This window comes from Trichechus manatus, unplaced genomic scaffold (assembly GCF_000243295.1).
Source record: "Trichechus manatus latirostris isolate Lorelei unplaced genomic scaffold, TriManLat1.0 scaffold00185, whole genome shotgun sequence".
NCBI lineage: Eukaryota > Metazoa > Chordata > Mammalia > Sirenia > Trichechidae > Trichechus > Trichechus manatus.
Window position 1 is genome coordinate 2005614 of NW_004444121.1, and position 18858 is coordinate 2024471.

The window sequence follows — 18858 nt, forward strand, 5'->3', positions numbered from 1 at the left end:
GAAGTTTATTCTCGACACATCCAAACACCTGAGGGACTCGGTTACTAAGGCTGGGGTCTCGGGACCATAGTCTCGGGGGACATCTAGGTCAATTGGCATAACACAGTTCATAAAGAAAATGTTCTACATTCCACTTTGGTGAGTAATGTCTGGGGTCTTAAAAGCTTGCAAGCAGCCATCGAAGATACATCTATTGGGTCCCATTCTGTCTGGAGCAAAGGAGAATGAAGAACACCAAAGACACAAGGAAAATATTAGCCCAAAGGACTAAAGGACCACATGAACCACGGGCTCCACCAGCCTGAGACCAGAAGAACTAGATGGTGCCCGGCTACCACCAATGACAGCTCTGACAGGGATCACAACAGGCAGCCCCAGACAGAACACGAGAAAAATGTAGAACAGAATTCAAATTCATGAAAAAAAGACCAGACTTACTGGTCTGACAGACTGGAAGAACCCCCAAGACTGTGGCCACCAGACACTCTGCTAACTCAGAAATGAAACCATTCTCAAAGCCCACTTTTCAGACAAAAGGAGTCCTGGTGGCACAGTGGTTGAGAGCTATGGCTGCTAACCAAAAGGTTGGCACTTTGAATCTACCAGCCGCTCCTTGGAAACCCTATGGTGCAGTTCTACCCTGTCCTACAGGGTCACTATGAGTCGGAATCGACGCAATGGCAATGGGGAAAAAAGACGCACTTGAGAAATGTGCTTCTTAGTTTAATCAAATATACGAGACCAAATGGGCAACTCCTGTCCAAAAGCAAGACGAGAAGCAGGAAGGGACAGGAACTGGATGAATGGACACAGGGAACCCGAGGTGGAAAGGGGGAACATGCTGTCACATTGTGGGGATTGCAACCAATGTCACAAAACAATACGTATATAAATTTCTGAATGAGAAATTAACTTGAGCTGTAAACTTTCACCTGAAGCACAATACAATTAAAAAAGAAAAAAAAATTGTTGTAAATCAAACAATATACTTCTAAATTACAAGGGAAGTTAGAAAAAAAATTTTTTTTTGCATTCCAAAGAATCTTTAAAGTGATTACCAGTACATTAAGTAACGACAAGTAGCAAGTTCCTGAATTCTATTATCTAGTAAATGTCTATCAAGAGAAGCTAAAAACAGCCCAAACAACTAGACTAGCATTCATTGTTCTAACCCTTAAACAGAAAGGGTTATTTTAAGGCTGGCTGCTGTTTACACAAGCTACAAAATAGCTATTGACTACTTTTTTCATTGATAAAGCCCCTGACCTTCAAGAAAGCTTTAGGGAAATAAAATATTTAACCCATTTCTTTCTTCAAAGAATTGTTTTTTTGCACTACATATCTAAGAAAGAAAAGTCCTATTGCTATATATGTTGCTTCAGCTAAAAAGCATGGGAAAACCCAGTGGATACCCATTAAATTTATAAGAAATGTGAGGTAAAAAAGATGAAATCTTTGGATAAGCTCTAAGTCTGTACAAAGTCTGGGTTTGCTACTGTCCAAAAAGTAAACTACTATATAACACACAGAAATAATTTATTGCCTTTTTACAAGAACATAACTCTAGCTTTGCTAAAGCTTCTTATTCCATGTGAGAGACCCTCTAAAATGCCAGTCCATGCAACAGGCATTTCCTTCTTCCTTATCCATTTATGTGGTAGTTTTCATGGATTTCTGGCCGAATGTCACAGACAAAGGCCAAGAGGTTATCCAGGACTTCATCCCGGTCCTGCCGGCAGTAGGTCTGGAGGACAGTCATCTTATCCTGGGTCCCCTTCCCCACTTCGGGGCTGCAACTGCCATGGGATCCCAGAGCCGCAGCCTCCTTGGCCTTGAACTCTATCTCCCTCTGCAGGCGGTAGGGTTCAATTTCAGCCTGAGCTGCTGCTTTGGCCCTGCTTCAGCCTCTGCTTCTCTCACTTGCGGGGCCTCGGACGCCTTCTCGGCGGCATGCTTCTCCGCTTGCAGCAGCTGCTGGATGCCTTGTGCTGACTGGCCACGGCAGCAGAAAATGTTTTTAACTAGATGATAATGAAAACACAATACATCACAACTTCTGGGATGCAGCTAAAGCAGTGCTTAGAGGAAAATTTATAGCTTTTAAATGCCTCCATTAGAACAAGAAAGTTTAAATCAATGATCTAAGTTTCCATCATAAGAGAAAAAAAGAAAAGCATATTTAGCCCAAAATAAAGAAATAATAAGGATTAAGAGCAAAAAATTAACGAAATGGAAAACAGAATCAACAAAGCCAAAAGTTAGTTCTTTAAAATAATAAACTATGGCAAGACTTGATCAAGGAAAAGACAACAAAAATTATCAATATCAGGAATGAAAGAGGGAATATCACTATAACTATTATCGACATTAAAATGTTAGAAGACACTATATTCTTGTAAGTGCACCCTCAGAGCGGAACACTACGCAGCAATAAAAGGGAAGCCAACTACTGGTACATGTATGACTCTCAAAAGCATACACTGAGCCAAAGTAGCCAGACACAAAAGGTTAAAACTGTATGTTTGTCTCCATTTACATGAAGTTCACAACAGACAAAACTAACCTATGGTAATAGAAATTGTAACAGTGGCTGCCTGTGTGGGGGTGGGGATTGAACAGAAAGGAATCAAGACAGAACGTTCTGGAGTAAAGGAAATGTTCTATACAGATGGGGCATTAGTTATAGAGGGTATGCAAATTTATCACAATTAGTAAAACACAAATGGAACCCAACAGCATATACAGAGGGTATACATCCTGACCAAGTGGGATCTATCCCAGGAATGCAAGGGTGGTTCAACCTAAGAAAATCAGTGCAATACACCACACTAACAGAATAAAGGAAAAGAACCACATGATCCTCACGCCCACTAGGATGGCTATTATCAGAAAAACGGACACTTAAAAGTGTTGGTGAGGATTCTGAGAAATGGGAACTCTCCTGCATTGCTGGTGAGAATTCAAAATGGTGTGGCTGCTGTGGAAGACAGTTCAGCCGCTCCTAAAAGTTAAACAGAGTTACCCAGCAATTCCACTCCTAGGCATATATCCAACAGGGACGCCAACAGATACTTGTACACCAACGTTCACTGCAGCCCCGTTCACAATTGCCAAACGGTGGAAACCGGCCCCGCGTCCAGCAGATGAACAGATAAACGCGACGTGGCACATACAGACAATGCGATGTTCTCTGGCCACAGAGAGATGAAGTCATGATATATGCTGCAAACGCAGATGAACTTTGAAAACGTTATGCTGAGTGAATAAGTTGGGCATAAAGCACAAGTATCTTTATGATCCCACTTACATGAAATATCTAGAAAAGGCAGATGAAAAGATATAAAAGACTAGTGGTTACCAGGGGCTGGGGTGAGGGGGGAATGGGGAATTTAAAAAATCCACTCTCCAGGATACATCATGCGTGGTGCATGACAATTGGGTGTTCTACACCCCGACCCCAAACCCAGCCTAACCTGTCTTACCCTGGAATGCTAGGAAGCCATTAACAGAGTGCAGCACACCCGTGTGTACTAAGGGAAGTGATCAAGATGTTTTGCTCAACAAGAACGAAAACACGTAGAGTGCAAAACTATACCGCGTGGTGCAACCTCCTGGTAAAAAATAAATAAAAAAGGTTTAACATTCGTATGCGTGGAGAAAAGCTCTGACAGCTGTGCAAGCGGGGGCGGGATCAGGGCTCCCGGATGCTCCCCACCATTCCTTGCCTGTGGCTGCACAGCGCGTCCTAGGAGGGAGGCTGGGCCGGGTGCAGGCCGAGGTCCGTCCCCGGCAGCCAAGCTCCCCCAGGCCGGGCACCTGCGCCAGGTGAAGCTGCAGCCCCGGGCGGTGAGCTGACACCCGTCTCCAGTCAGGTGTGTGGCTGTGCCATGTGGGTGGCAGCTCCCCAGCCCTGACTGTGGCCCCATCCCAGGGGTGACATCTCGTCCTGGGGGTGATGTCTCAGTGATTGTGGTGACACTGCCTGGTGGGCAGTGCCCTCCTCTGGATGGGAAATTTTGGGGTATCCAGGTCCCCTGCCCCTGGCAAGCCTGGGTCTCCTCGTGCACTGGACCAGGACCGGCCAGGTCTCCATCACCCTCCCCCCGGGGGCCAGGACGCCAGGCAGTCACAGCGCATGAATGCCCAGGTCTGGTGCTGCGCCCTCCACCCTACCCAAGCCTCAGGCCTGACGCGTCTGATGGAGAGTCTTCCGCCCCTGCACTCTCTCCACCCCACAGGACTGACCTTCAAAGGGAAGGGCTGCCAGACCTGCAGCTCGGAGCCACAGGTGACCCAGTACTCCAGTCTCTGGATCTGGGCCTGGAAGGGGTTCCTGGGTGTAGACAGCATGCTAGGTGGTTCACCCCAGCTGGCTTGGCCTGAGACCCTCTCTGTCCGCTACGCCACCCCTAGACAGGCGGAACGGCCCTGGAGAGGCTAGGGGCTCAGGAGAGGGCTCACAGGTTTTGGGAAACTTAACCCAACTCCTGTCTGTTCACAGCTGGGGTGGGTCCTGCCTCCCCCACCCAGGCTCCAGGGGGCGCTGCGAGGAAGTGACACAGACGCGCCATACGGTCATCTCATGGGGAGATGTTTATTAAGGTTCAATGCAGAATAACAGGTAACACGCTGCAGGGGCGTGGGTCTGAGCCCAGGGCGTCTGTCCATGGGAAATCAGGTTACAGAAACTGAATGGAACCAGCATGGCGTGCAACAGTCATTGGAGAAAGAAAAGCAAACCCAGGGCTCTGCGTGGAAACAGACGCGAGGCCACTTCTGTTCACCTCATAAAAAATGAAGTCATATGCAACGTTACTCTTCTTTATAATCTCTTGCTCCTCATAAAACTTAACATTATGTGTTTAACACACATTTATATCGTTGCTAAAATCAGCAAGAGCTATTACAGTGCTCCAACTTACTAAGTTGATAAAAAAGTTGTCCTGTGGCCAGTTCACAATGGAACTAAATACTTCTGGGACGCTGCAGAAGCACCCATCTGCAAGGGTGACAACCTGCACACTCACAGTTTGGGTGGCTAAAGACAGGCCGACGCATAAGGACACCTGGGTGCCCTTCCCGCGGTTGGCTGTTTTCTGCTGTCTCTGGCTGCTGCATCACCCGTCAATACAGAGAGGACGCTCAGTGTCAGAATATGTTTGAACATGTCACACGCACAGCACGGGTCACCAGGCCTGTGTACCCCTGGTGCTGGAGGGGAGGCCCTGCTGGCTCCTGCCCCCTGCAGCCCCTCACAAAGGCCCCCTCGGGGATTCTGGTGGTCTGTCTGAAGCCACTGACCAAGTGAGGAGAGCCAGCTGCCCTGCACCCCCTCCCAGTGCCAAGGTCCGGCCCCCCAGGGGTGTGTCCTGCCCCGGCTGCGACCCTGCCCTACACCTGAAAACTGGGATGAATTTCCTGCCACCAGCTCTCAGCTGCACTTGACCATCACGGTGCCACTTTGCCAACAGAGGTGGATAACCTGCCCACCACCGCACCCTCCTCTGCTCCTCCCATTGGCCGACACCCCTGCACAGCAGGGGCTCTGCAGTGGCACATCTCTCTAGAAGGTCCTGTACTGGGTTGACCTTTACAAAGGAAAAAACGCAAAGCAGACAGATGCTGCCCTATTTTAGTAGTTGGTCTATTTATACAACACGGCACTCAGCCAGCTAAAGCCCTGCCCAGCCTGCCGGCTCTGCTCCCGGCCAGCTAAAGCCCTGCCCAGCCTGCCCGCTCTGCTCCCGGCCAGCTAAAGCCCTGCCCAGCCTGCCCGCTCTGCTCCCGGCCAGCTAAAGCCCTGCCCGGCCTGCCTGCTCTGCTCCCGGCCAGCTAAAGCCCTGCCTGGCCTGCCCGCTCTGCTCCCGGCCAGCTAAAGCCCTGCCCCGCCTGCCTCCTCCACTCCCAGCCGTCACGGCCCCCAACTGCACAGCCCCAAGCAGTGCCGGTCAACGGTGCCCGGCCAGCCGGTGGGCCCACAGGTCCCCTCACTGAGCACCGCATCCCAAGTCACCAGAGCACAGCCTGACTCGTGGGGACACGCCCAGCGTTCCCACGGCTGCCCTCTGTATCTCCGAGGGACAGTGTGAGCTCAGGCGCGCACGCGTCCACACACACGCGTTCCGAGGGCGCGCCACACAGCTGTGCAGTGTAGCGCCCAGCACCCCTTCCGCTCCTGAAGACACAAGCGGGGACACGGCTGGCTCACGTCGGTGCTGTCATGAAGTCACCCCGTGGTGGGAGGGGTGGGGGCTCCAGGTCATTAGGTTAGAACTGACACCCATCCTTTCTGACGCAAACCGAGACACATCGCCCTCCTGGTCCGCAAACCGACGGGGCTGACACAGCCCGGCAGGCTTTGGTTGTGAACACTCGACAGGGCTCAAGGCTTCATAAACCTACCACGTGCAGCACCCCCCCCACCCCCAGCACAGACCTCAGCAAGGCCTGCAGGAAACACCCGTCTTCTGTTGGGTGATCCTTTTCAGATCACGTTCCGGTTCAGGGCCAGAACCTCAAGGGTTAACTCACTATGCAGATGGCGGCCCCACCATATGGGGAGAGGCCCAGCCCCTTTTTCCCTAAAATCAAGTCACAAGCCAGGCCTGGGGCCTCCTACGGGCACGCACACACCCACCCCCACACACACACACCCATCGGGCCCCAGCATCCAGGACCACAGGACACTGGCGCCTAGCTGGCTTTTGACAAGCAAGCGGGGAAGATGCCGGGGTTCCGCCCCACCCCCTCTACTCCGCCTCTACCTCAGTTCTGGGGCATGGGGATGGGGGCTTCCGAGGGCAGGACAAGCCCAGCTACCACACGGCTCAGAGAGCAGGCTCCACCACCCTGAGGCCAGCAAAGAGCACCAAGCAGTCTGTTAGGGTGTCGGGTCTAGCCGATGGGGATGTCCCAGTGCCACCTGAGCCCCAGCTCAGACACACAGCTCCCCTCTGCCTGGAGGCCGGCCCCATGAAGCCCCAGGGGAAGGCACCAGACCCCAACAGCTACTTGGACGCAAGCGAACGCGAGCTGCAAACCACCCCCTAGCCAACAGCTGCGGCAGGGCCAGATGGGCTTGGTACATTAGACACAGTCCTTTTAAATACACAGAAAATTCAAGTAATTTATTTAAAAACAGCTTCGTTTCATCTTGAAATATATATTTGCTTTAGAACGATCATATTGCAGCATGATTCCCATGCACTTTAAAGTTCTTATTTAAAAAACACCGAGTTGAGGCAGCGGAAGTGTGAGGGCAGTCTTCACGGACTCGCTGGGATGTGCAGGCGGCCTCCTCCGCTCCTGAACCCGGGAGCCTAGACTGACCGCCTCAGCTGACGGCGTCCACTGCTCAGAGATTGTGGTTTGAAAACAGTTCCTTCCACGTAGCAGCAGCAGGCGATGACGGTGCTCCCACGAGGTCCAGGTCTGCTCCGTGATGAGACCAGAAATATTGCGAAAGGGGCCGCCAGGTGAGGGGCGCCCCCGGGAGCTCACGGCAGCCCCGATCCCAGCAGTGGTGAGCGGGTGGGCAGCCGCAGACATCGGGAGAGTCCAGAAGGGCTCCAGTGCGCCCCCCGACTGCCAGGGAGAGGCCCTCTGCACTCGCCTGCTCTCTGGGGCCGAGCCCAAGCCCCCTGCAGCAGGCCGGCTGCCCCCACCCCGAGGTAGGCCTTTGCGGCGTGACATTCAAGGGCAGTGCTGTGCCAGGAGCTCTGCTCTCATGATTTCCCCTCAAACGGTCTTAAAAGGGCTAAAAGTGCAATTAGAGTCAACACGTTCCTTCCCCAGACAGGGCTGTCTGCTCCGAGAAACAGGCTGGAGGCGGTGCCTGGCTGGCCTCCTTGGAGGGTGCCTCACATGGAGATGACCTTGGGCAGGTGGCGGGACAGACACACATACCTACACACATACGTTCGCACGCACGCTCATACACGCTCACACACTTGCAGGCACGAAGGGGCAAAGCTGCTTGTTGGAAACGCCCTCTCCCCGCACACCGGCAGCCGTTCTCCACCCACGAGATCCACTGGGGCCCTGCCTCCCCCCCGTGACCCTGGTTTGCGGCCGACACCACCGCCCCCGGCCTGGGTAAGGGCAGCCCGTGCACGACTCGCCAGACTGTGGGAGAAAAGAAGAGATGCTGTTCTTCTAAGAAAACCACAGCTTTGGAAAAAAACGTTTTTCCTAGAATAATCAAAGAAAAATACTTTCTAACGGTTGCAGCACCAACAAAACGTGGCGAGAGCTGACTGAACGTCTAAATACCTGTGGGCATCTGTGGAGGAAAATCTGACGGAAATGTTTTAGTCACTGCCGGCCTGGCTGTTAACCTGAAGTACTCAGGTAGGACACAGCGAAGGGAGGCAGGTTGGCTACGTTTCCAATTGCCATCTAAGGAACGCAAAGTCTTCCTTCCTACAGTGCTCACTGTTTATGCTGTAAATCTGCTTTGTAATTTAAAACCACGCAGATAATACACCTGCAGGACAGAACACAGAAGTTGAAATTAAAAGGCCTTTTTCAATTTAAAAAATACTTCAAATGATTTTTTTTTTTAATTGTGGAAAAAGTATTTATAGTGTGGGATTTCTGCCTAGTGGCCAGAACCTACCCTACAGCTCCGTGCTTCCCCACATGTGCGGGTGGCTCCTCGGTGGCTGCGTCCATCCTGCTCCGTCTCCCCACTCCCGGCCCGCCAGCCTGCCCGCATGGAATGTGTGTGAATGGGGTGCTGCTCAGACCACGGACTCTGTCTCCACTGGTCCCTGGGGGCCCTCTTTCCGCGAGAGTTTCAGGACCATGGGCTTCGCGGTGCCATCGCTGGCCGGCTGGGCCGACAGGCCCCTCTGCTCCTCCTTGGCCTCCTCGGACACGTCGGGGTAGATCACCATGAACGTGGCCGTCAGGAAGCCCAGGAAAGAGCCCACGGAGGCCACCATGGGGATGACGCGGACGGTGCCCACAGCATCCACCACGCTCCCCAGCGCTGACGCTACCAGGATCTGGGAGATGTAGACCTGGCAGGAGAGGATGGCACAGTCAATGCCGAAGCCGCGCCTGGAGTTCCCGGGGCTGTGGTGGACGTACTGCAAGAGAAGACGACGGGGGTGTGAGGCGGGCAGGGGACACAGCCACGCAACATCGCAACGCACAGGTGTGTCCCGGAAACACAGCTCTCCCCCTGGGCTTCCAGCCACCACCCCTGCCTGAGTTCCTTCCCACCCCCTGCCCGGCGCCGTGGGGGCAAGGGAGGTGGAAAATTCTAGCTCCCGGGAGAGGGAGCAACCTCAACAACCCAAAAGGGAAACAGGCTCCGGGCCGGCCTCCAGGGCTGCAGGACCCTCCAGGCCCTGAGAGGCTCCAGCTGGGGCCGGGTTTGTGGCAGGGGGCTGTTTGGAGCAGCGCTGTAACCATGTGTTACGGCGACCATGTGTGACACAGTGGGCCAGGCCAATGGGAACAGTGTGCATCTCCCTTTTTGTTTCTGAAAAAAGATCCAGAAGAAAACCGGTGTGGCTAAGCTCCTGTCAGATGCAGGGTTTGTTAAACACAGTCTTCTTTAATAGAGGAGCCAGTACTCCAGAAATATTTTAAAAAGAACCAATTCACCACGAATATAAAAAAGGAACAACCAGAACAGAAATTCGGAGAATGTTCGTACATTGTGAAGAACCTAACCAATGTCACTGACCAATTTACATAGAAATTGTTGAACGGGAACCTAAACTGCTGTGTAAACTTTCACTGAAAACACACAAGATATTTTAGAAAATATGTATAAAAAGTAAAACCCCCCAAAACGTGTATGTACACCTAACAACAACCTCAAATAAGTTAACTGCCAGGACAGCCGAACACAGCAAACTAGGAGGCAGAACAGAAGCGCCAAACACGGTATCAGGCCAGTCAACAGGGATGTCCCATGAAACCATCACCTAAACCTCCAAACCAAGGAACCAAATCCCATGAGGTGTTGGGTTATACGTAAGCAGCCTCAGCGGCTACTCTGTGCATGCGTTGATGTTGTAAATACATCTATCACCAATTCAACTTTTTACGAGCGTACAATTTATCGACAGCAATGACAAGAATCGGCTGTGCAACCCTACCCTTAACGAACGTGATTTTCCTATCACCGTAAACCAAAACTCAGTGCTCCATAAGCAATAACCCCCGTTTCCCACTCCCTCCTGCCCCTGGTAACCACTGAGAAACTTTGGTCTCTGGACCCAAACCCTTTTGAAGGGGGTGAAGACGAAAACCACGGGGCGGGAGAAAATACGGGCAACGATACACACACGAACCTCAGGTTCCAGAATGAAGAACTGGCACAAATCAGCGAGAGAAAGACAGCCCACCAGAAAAATGGGCAGCGTACTTAAAACAGGTACCTCGCAGAAGGAAATACCCCAGCGACCAGTAACCAGATGACAAAGGTTCGCAGCTGCATCAGCAAACAGGGAAACCCACTGGAGCCACAAGGAAGCACTACTTCACATCCGGCAGGCTGCTGGTAGCAGTGCAGAGGGACATACCTGCTCCGGAGGGCTGGCAGCAGGCACCAAAGCTGAGACCCGCGTTTCTGCGGCTCCCTGGCACACTCCCAGTGCCAGGCAAGCGCATCTGTGCAGCCCCCCGCCCCCCAGGAGCACAGACAGGAGCACAGCAGACAGCAGCCACGAGCATGAAGGAGGCAGTGTGCGGACAGATCGCAGACATGACGTGAAAGAAGTCAGATCCTCTGAAACCACAGGACCAGGCAAAGCGGGTCACTGGGATTGGGAGTGAAGACAGGACCCCTTTAGGGAAGTGAGGGGTGGGGGTGGGGGGCTCTAGAAGGTTCTGGGTCTGCACTGGGCTCTACACTAAGCTACTTTCTTCAGATCTGTGTGCTTTTCTGTATTCATGTCATTAACAAGTTTACTTTAAACCAGGCTGTTGGATTTTCATCACTGTTGTATCTGGCACGCAGCTAATGGGTAAATCTGCTTTGCTTTGATAACTGTGCAAGAGATGAGAAAATTAAACACGGTTTAAGTTTAAGAAGAAAAGAGGCATAAGCTTTTAGGTTTTCTTCCTTTCCCTCTAGGAGGGGCCCTAGGGCAGTCTGACAGCCACGGTCCATACCTGCCTGCGGCTACAGCACGCCTGAGGCTGGGCTGGTCTGAGTGAGAGGCGCCCATGTGTAACAGACGTCCCAGAGTTCAGAGACAGCCCCAGGGTAACACACCAGTAGTTTTCTATACTGACCATGTGCAGAAATAGTCATATTTGGGGTATTCCGGATTAAGCCCAATTACTATTAAAGTTACCTTCCCCTGCTTTTTCACTTTTAAGTGTGTTTACTAGGAAAGGCGCACCGGGGCGCCCCGCGGGGCGCACTCTGTTCTGCTGCACAGCTCTGGTCTAGCGCATCCCTCCCTCCCCTGCTCCCCTCCACAAACACAACCCAGAAGACTCGGGCAGCTACTGGGTGGGCTGGGATGCCACGGGAAGGACCCTGGGTGGCCAGTGCCCTGAGGTCAGCCCTGCCCTGCCCCGCTCCAACACCAGCTCGATCTCGTGGTCCTGGCCCAGCTCCGCTGCCCCCCCGCCAACCTGTTTGGTGTTATGGTACTGCCCCAGCTCCACCCCGCGTCCCCCACCTTAGTGTTATGGTACTGGCCCAGCTCTGCCCTGACTCCCCCTCACTTGGTCTTGTGGTACCAGCCCAGCTCCACCCTGCCCCCCACCAACCTGCTTGGTCTCATGGTACTGGCCCCACCCCACCCCGCCCGGCCCACCTGCTTGATCTCATGGTACTGGCCCAGGAGGGCGTAGGGGCAGTAGGAGATGCTCATGGAGACGATACCCATGGTGCTGATCATGATCATGGCGACGTAGACATTGGCGAACATGGCCATCACGGCCGTGCCAACAGAGAAGCCCAGCGTCCCCAGCACGTAGATCACCCTGATGCTCAGGTCATAGTTGTCCAGGTACTTCTGTAGCAGAGCTGCAGGGGGTAGGCACAGGGAGAGCCGGTAACAATGGCACGCACCCCCGCAGCAGCGCCCCACCTGCCGACTCCTCCAGGAATCCTACCTCCAGGCCCAGACTCTGTCGGGCGCAGCTGTCCCTTGAACCAGGGACACTCACCTGAGCAAATAGCACCGGTAGCAGCATAGATGACCAGGCCCCAGCAGCCCATCTTTACCCCGTCATTGTAGGCTTGCCAGGACGTTGAGTTCGAGGGCGCCTGTTCCAGAAACACAGGTGGGATTTCAGGAGGGTGGGGACACTGTGCTGCACCCTCTGGGCACAGGAGGGCATTTTCTATTTCAGTGGAAGGGAGGTGAGCTGTTGTTCTTAAAAGGGGATGGTAACTATGCTGACAAAGGCCATCAGCCACCAGCCCAGGTCCGTATCTGTGGTAAACCCTTTTTAGAGACCTCTGCACCGACCCCCAGCCTTTTGTAGGGGGACTCCATCCCTCCCTAGTCTGGGATGGCCAGGTCTTGCTGTGCACGACCACGAGCATGCAGCAAAAGTGGCGCTTTCTTTCAGGCTGTGCTGTAAGAGGACTCACAGCTTGTGCTTTTCCCTCTGGGAGCCTGGCGCTCTGCAGAGCAGCTCAAACCAGACCCCGAGAGGCGCCAGGCCGCATGGAAGTGAGGAGCCTGAGCACATGAGTGAGGCTGCCTCGGGCCACCCAGCCGGACAAATGCTGCCCCAGTGTGAGCCCTGCTGATACGCTGGAGAGCGGAAGATACACCCCACCTGGCTCAGCCATGGATGAAATCAATCAGTGCCATAAGCCACTAAGGTTCGCGAGAGTCTAGCCCTAATGACAGGTAACTGAAGCCATATCTCACTGCAGACTTCACCTCATGAAAGCCCTTAACATTCAAGACAGCTCAGCGCAGACCAGGGTCAGAGCCTCATCCAGGCTCGCGTGATATCCTGACCACACTAACACAGGCCTGTGCAGGTGGCTACCTCCATGCCCCCCAGCCCTGCAGGGCAGCACCCCATGCTGCGTGGACCCGAGGCTTGTGGCAGGTGTGGAAGCTCCATGCTCCTCCCCAGCCTCCTCTCACCCTTACAGTCCTCCTGAGAGAGTCTGGCTGGGGCAGGAAGCGCCCCCTCTCCACTCACAGTGGTGGTGGTGAGGCCTGGCGGGCGCGCTCACCTTAGGGTCGCCTTCGAAGATGACCTGGCCCATGAAGTCGGTATAGAAGACTGCCTCAGCAATGACAGAGAACCAGGTGAGCAGGTGGCAGAGGCAGAGGCGCATCAGCTCCGGGGGCATCTTCAGCATGGACAGCCAGAGCAGGCGCACCGTCGTCTCAGCCTCGCCCTCCTCACTCTCCGTGTCCCCGCTGGACGTGGTGGCACCGCTCTGGTTGCGGTGGCGGCCCCGCTGCCGCTGCCGCTTCTGCAGGTCGTATAGGTCGTTCATACTGCGGGAGGACTTGATAAGCACCACCGCATTGGCGCGCCGGAACCGGTAGTGGTGGGAGCCGACCTTGCCATAGTAGGAGAAGGTGCTGGGGGCTTGCCGGCGGAACACGTGCCGCCGGCGGCGCATGGAGCCCGATGCGGCCGAGGGCTTTAGGTCAAGGCAGGGGTAGCTACTGAGGCCATCCCTCGGTGGGGAGCCACTGCCATTGGGGACCTTGGCCTCATCCACGTGGTGGTTGAGCAGCATGGCGTCCTCCTGGGCGCCGTCCCTGAGGAAGGTGGGCAGGCGGGGCAGCCGGGCCTTGGTGAGCTCCTGGCTGGTGCTGCGCGGCGTGCTGGGGTAGGAGGCATCGTGGAAGATGGAGGGTTCGATGTCGTGCAGGAAGAGCTCAGGGGGCTCCACGTCCAGTGCCGCATCCGGCACATGCAGCACTGAGTCACTCTTGCTCCGCACGATGTCCACATCCAGATAGTCCAGGGGCAGCTCATGCTCCGACTGCACCTCGTCTGGGTACAGTGCCACACCGTACTGCCCACTGCCATCCGAGGTGCTGGCGCGGGGCGGCAGGGCTTCAGTCTCGTCAGCGCCGCGCTCCTGCTGGGGGCTGTACTGCTCCTCCTCGATGCTGAAGAGGTGGAGGGCCACCGACACGGTGAACACGATGGCCGCAAAGAAGAACAGTACTTGGTTCTGCGTCCGGAACCAGGAGCCCAGGAAGGTCTGGGTCCAGTCCAGGCCGCCCAGCACATAGCCGACGGCACCCCCGAGGCCTGTGGCGACAGAAGAGTGGGGGATGAGGGCAGGATGCAGACACCCTGTGGGGGGCAGGCTCTGGCTCGGGGCAGGGAGCATGCTGGGAAGGCCCGGAGACCACCTGCAGGAGGGTGGTATCCACTCCTGTCATAGCTACACAACCAATCAGGACACACGTGTTAGGTTAGCATGTGGGAAGGCTTCTCTGCCAGGATTTCTGCTCGATAAACTAACACGAGGCTCAGTGTGAGGACTGGAAGCCTGAGGACGCCCTGTGCCTCCTGTCTGCACTCAACGATATCCCTACACTCAACAGGCGCCATCCTCCTGGCAGACGTGGAAGACTGCCCGCAGCTGGGGGTACAGAGGTGACCACATGCCCCACCCCCAACCAGCCTGGCCTCTCCCCGTCCCAGGTCCCACACTCGGTCCTGCTGGGCCCAACAATAGAAAGGGACACCCAAGGTCACCTCCTAGCTCCGAGACGCTACAGCTCTGACATCCTTTCTAATGGCCTCGGTTGGCCAGCGACTGATGTGGCCCCACGTGGCTCGATGCAAGACACCCACTCTGACAGAAGCCACAAGGTCAGGCTGTGCTCACAACCCCTAACTTGTGCCAACGACCAAACGGGGCCAGGGGGTCTCAGCATGGGCAGGGGGCCGGCCCCGGTGTGTGCTGGTGCAGAAGGCGTGTCTTACCAGCAGAGAAAGCATGGATGTTGAGGGCCATGTCCTGCTCCTCACTGTCCACCACATCCAGCAGGTAGGCGCGGATGGGCCCCTCCGTGGCGTCAGCACTGAAATCCAGGACCACCACCCCCAGCACCGTCAGGACAATGCCAATGGGCTGCCGGCCGGGGACATCGCCGAGGGACAGACCTGGCGGGGCATAGGATAGGTGTGTCTCAGAGCCTGGTCCACCCAGGCTCCTGAGAGCAAATGGTGACCGGGGAGGGGGACACACAATCGTTCCCCTCGCAGCCAAAGTCGCCTTCTGCTCTGGGGCCTAGATGCATGGGGAGAAAGCGCATCTGGGTTTGTTCTGCTTTGCTGTCTGCAGGGCTACGCGTCCCCCGCTTATATGAGATGTTCACGGACCCTCACAGAGCTGGCCCTTTCCAGCCTGTAACTGAGAGGGGACATGGCCCTTCCTGTCCCAGCTGTGGTGGGGACTTGGCGTCAGCTAGAAGAGAAGATGCACAGAGTCTGTGCATCTGCACAAGGGAGGCTGCGTGCCCGCCCCCAGGGTCTGCAAGTGCCCACTGGGTCTATGAGGAGGGGGCTGCATGCCCGCCCCCAGGGTCTGCACATGCCCCTGCATCTGTGAGGAGGGGGCTGTGTGCCCACCCCTAGGGTCTGCACGTGCCCCCTAGGTCTGTGAGTAGGGGTCAGCACAGGGGTGGCTGTCCCGTCTCAGCAGGGGTCTGCTGAGAGCCCGGCCCTGTCCACCGGCTGTCACAGTGACCTCTGGGGGCCTGAGCAGTACCGAGGTTGCTGCACTTGAGCCTGTCTCAGGACAATGCTGTGCGGTCAGCACGCGCTTGCTCTTCTTTAAACAAGAATTCATCTCGAAGGCCAACACCCCTGTTGGCGTGTGAACAGATGACACCTAAGTGCCTGCCTAAGACCCAGGGCTGACTGCAGTGCTGGAGGGGCCCTGGCTCTGGAATGAAGTAACGCCAGGAATACCACAGCGGCTCTGGGCAGTGCTTACGGAACTCTGCGGGCTCCAGAGAACCTCAGCTCTGCAGAGGGCGGCAGGCAGTCTCCGCTACACACACGGGAGGTACAGCGGGTCTCAGTGCCAACAGCGACACCTACGCACACACCACACCTCACCTGCCTGAACGAGCCCGCCTACACCAGGATCAGGTTGCTGCCTAGGGCCTTAGTTTACCACACCGCGACCAGGTGCGCCCGCAGGCAGAGACATTGGGCCCAGCCCTGCCCCCAAGCCCCCAGCTGGCCTTCGGTCACAACACAGGGAACCTTCCTGCAGGAGGCAGGCCAGAAGAGGGGCTCCACCTGGGTGCTCCCCGCTGCCCTCTCGGCTGGCGCCCCTGGAGTCCTAATTGGGCGGGACCACCCCCAGGACACAGCCTTGACAAGACACATCTTCTCTGAACCTCTGTTTTCTTCGGTGCAAACGGGGGCAGTGATGGCTACTCGTGGGGTGAAGCGGCTGTGAGGGTCAATGGCACTGTGCCCAGCAGGTGCCCACAAGAGAAGCTGGCCGTCTGCACTGGGAGGTGGCCCTCCTGGAGAGGCCGCCCTGCAGAGGGGGTACAGCACAGGGAGAGGGGTGTCGGCGCAGAAGATGGAGTGCTGGGGCCAGGCCCCGAGTCCAGGCCACAGCCCCGCCTCCACAGGGCCCCCAAGGCTCCGAGCAGCTCAGCTCCCGCTATGCCCACGAGGCTTTCTGAGGCTTCCCCTCCTGAACAGCCTCGCATTCCTGGCCCCCAAGCTGTGGCCAGAAAACCAGGCTTTACGCTCCACAGCTCTGTCAGGCACCCCCACGGCAAAAGTGACTTTCCCACGTGCCGCTGCTTTAGTTAAAACAGCAGAGAAGGCACAACACAACAGACGCACGTGAGCCAACCAAGAATCAGAGCAGGCTCTGGACGTTTTCAATAACACCACGCCTGCGAAGGGGGGAAGGGAGCACAGATAATTTCTGGAAAATTGCTGGAAACAGGACGTGGTGTCAGATAGGCCTGAAACAGCCGGAGCCAAACAGGAAGCTCTTCCCTGTGAACAGGTTCCCGCGGCTCTCCCACGCGGGGCTGGCTTGGCACTGCCGACCGGCAGCCTGCTAGGCAGGGCAGACGACCCTGGCCCTTCCTGAGTCGGGGGCTGGGCAGCCGGCAGCTCCCAGGAGCCAGTCTGGGTGATGTGAGGGCGCACGTGTTCCGCTAGCGACAGCCGGGCCTCGCCGAGTCGCAGCGGACGTGCGGCGGGGGGACACTCACCTATGGCCGAGCCGTTGAGGAAAAGCGCGACGCCGAACAGGACTCCGACGCAGAGCGCCAGGATGAAAGGCCGCCGGCGGCCCCAGCTCAGGGTGCAGCGGTCGCTGGCCGAGCCGATGAGCGGGGTGAACATGAGGCCGAGGATGGGGCTCAGGAACCAGGTGAGGCTGTAGTACTGCTCCGGAAGGCCTGGGCAGACACACGGGCGGTTACATGCATGCAGACAGAGACACAGGCCAGTTACACACACACACGTTACAGACCTGCAAATCCACGCACATGCACACGTGCACAAACCCAAGTCACCTGTTACACATGGAGACCTGTACAGATACAGGTCAGTTACAGACACACGCAGATAAGCAAACACACAGACACACATACAGACACCCCGTTACAAAGATACAGGCACACAGACACACCAGTTACACAGACATACCCACACGCAGACAAGCGTGTACACACCCCTCCCGTGAGGACCCTGCTCAGGGCAGACTTTCTTTCACCTGCCAGGCCCGGCAACTTTAGGTCCAGCAGGCCCTCAGCTGAGCACAAGGCTGCCCAGGGACACAGGAAGAGCGCCAGGCTGTGGCCCACCATCACAGCCGGGAGTGAAGTACACAAGCGGTCGGCACTGGACCCGGGGCAAACCGTGAACAGAACGTCCACGAGCTGGAGCGGGCCTTGCCCAGAGCCCACGTGCACAGGTGATGGCAGGGTACCGGGACGCACCGGCGGGTCCGGCTCAAGCCAAGGGGTGTCCCACATTCACCTTCACCCCGGACCTTGCTGACCCTCAGGTGGGGGGTCATTGTTCCCACCTCACAGACACGGTCACTGAGACTAAGAGAGGTCAGGCACATGCCAGGTCACACAGCTGGATGTGGTCCCCCAGATTCAGAGTAGGGCTGCATGACATACAGGCTGCCCCATGATCAAACTCAAATCTCCCCACCCTCAACGGGACAGAGACGTAATGAAGACACCGCCGCACGAAGCAGCAGCACTGGGCGCGACACAGACGCATCTCACACAGCAGAGGGTGTGCCGGGTGGTCCCGCTCACAGCACGTTCAGGCCAGGGCAGGCAGCCTCGGGTGTGGGAGTGCCTGTTTGGGATCTGAGAGCAGCCCCACGGTGGGCTCACTCGGGGACAAGTCAACGAGATGCGCGCTTTCCTGTACGAACCCCTCCAATGGAAATTCTCTTCAGGAATAGTGGGGCTCAGGCGCACCAGGGCTCACCCGGCTGACACCCTACACCAGCACCCGGGGGAGAGCAGATGCGCACTAGTGTTAAATGCGTAAGGAAACGAAGTTGTGCGAGAAGAAATCGTCATCAAAGGGGGCAGACGTGGTGTGAGGGTCTAAGGGCCAGGAGCCCCACCAGGCTGGGGACTAAAGGCCAGGCAACAGGGCAGAGGAGCAGAGGTGGCTGTGGGACAAGTGGGGTTGGGTCAGAGTTCCTCTGTGCCTGCAGGTGGGCTGTCAGGGTGGCTTCACGTCTTCAGGGAGCTGGAGACAGGAAGCATGGGGGTGGGCGGTGGGGGTGGGGCAAACTCTCCTCCTGGTCCCAGCCAAGGAGCAGGGTAGGCGCTGGGTGACGGAGGCAGACACCCCTCCTGGTCCCAGCCAAGGAGCAGGGCAGGCGCTGGGTGACGGAGGCAGACACCCCTCCTGGTCCCA

The 18858-nt window shown here is 56.1% G+C and overlaps 1 protein-coding gene and 1 pseudogene across 1 annotated transcript in view; both read right to left on the minus strand.

Annotated features, from left to right (window-relative positions):
- Nucleotides 1–926: 926 nt before the first annotated feature.
- LOC101342956 (V-type proton ATPase subunit G 1 pseudogene) lies at nucleotides 927–4350 on the minus strand (annotated as a pseudogene).
- Nucleotides 4351–7149: 2799 nt separating this feature from the next.
- Nucleotides 7150–18858, minus strand: part of SLC45A4 (solute carrier family 45 member 4) — a 39832-nt gene continuing 28123 nt past the window's right edge. Inside the window, exons 3-8 of the mRNA XM_004387365.2 lie at nucleotides 17175–17363; nucleotides 14905–15084; nucleotides 13178–14220; nucleotides 12145–12244; nucleotides 11790–12001; nucleotides 7150–9092 (exon numbers count right to left, since the gene is read on the minus strand). Coding sequence (XP_004387422.2) covers nucleotides 8742–9092; nucleotides 11790–12001; nucleotides 12145–12244; nucleotides 13178–14220; nucleotides 14905–15084; nucleotides 17175–17363 — 2075 coding nt within the window. The 3' untranslated portion in view covers nucleotides 7150–8741. The remainder of the gene's footprint in view (nucleotides 9093–11789; nucleotides 12002–12144; nucleotides 12245–13177; nucleotides 14221–14904; nucleotides 15085–17174; nucleotides 17364–18858) is intronic.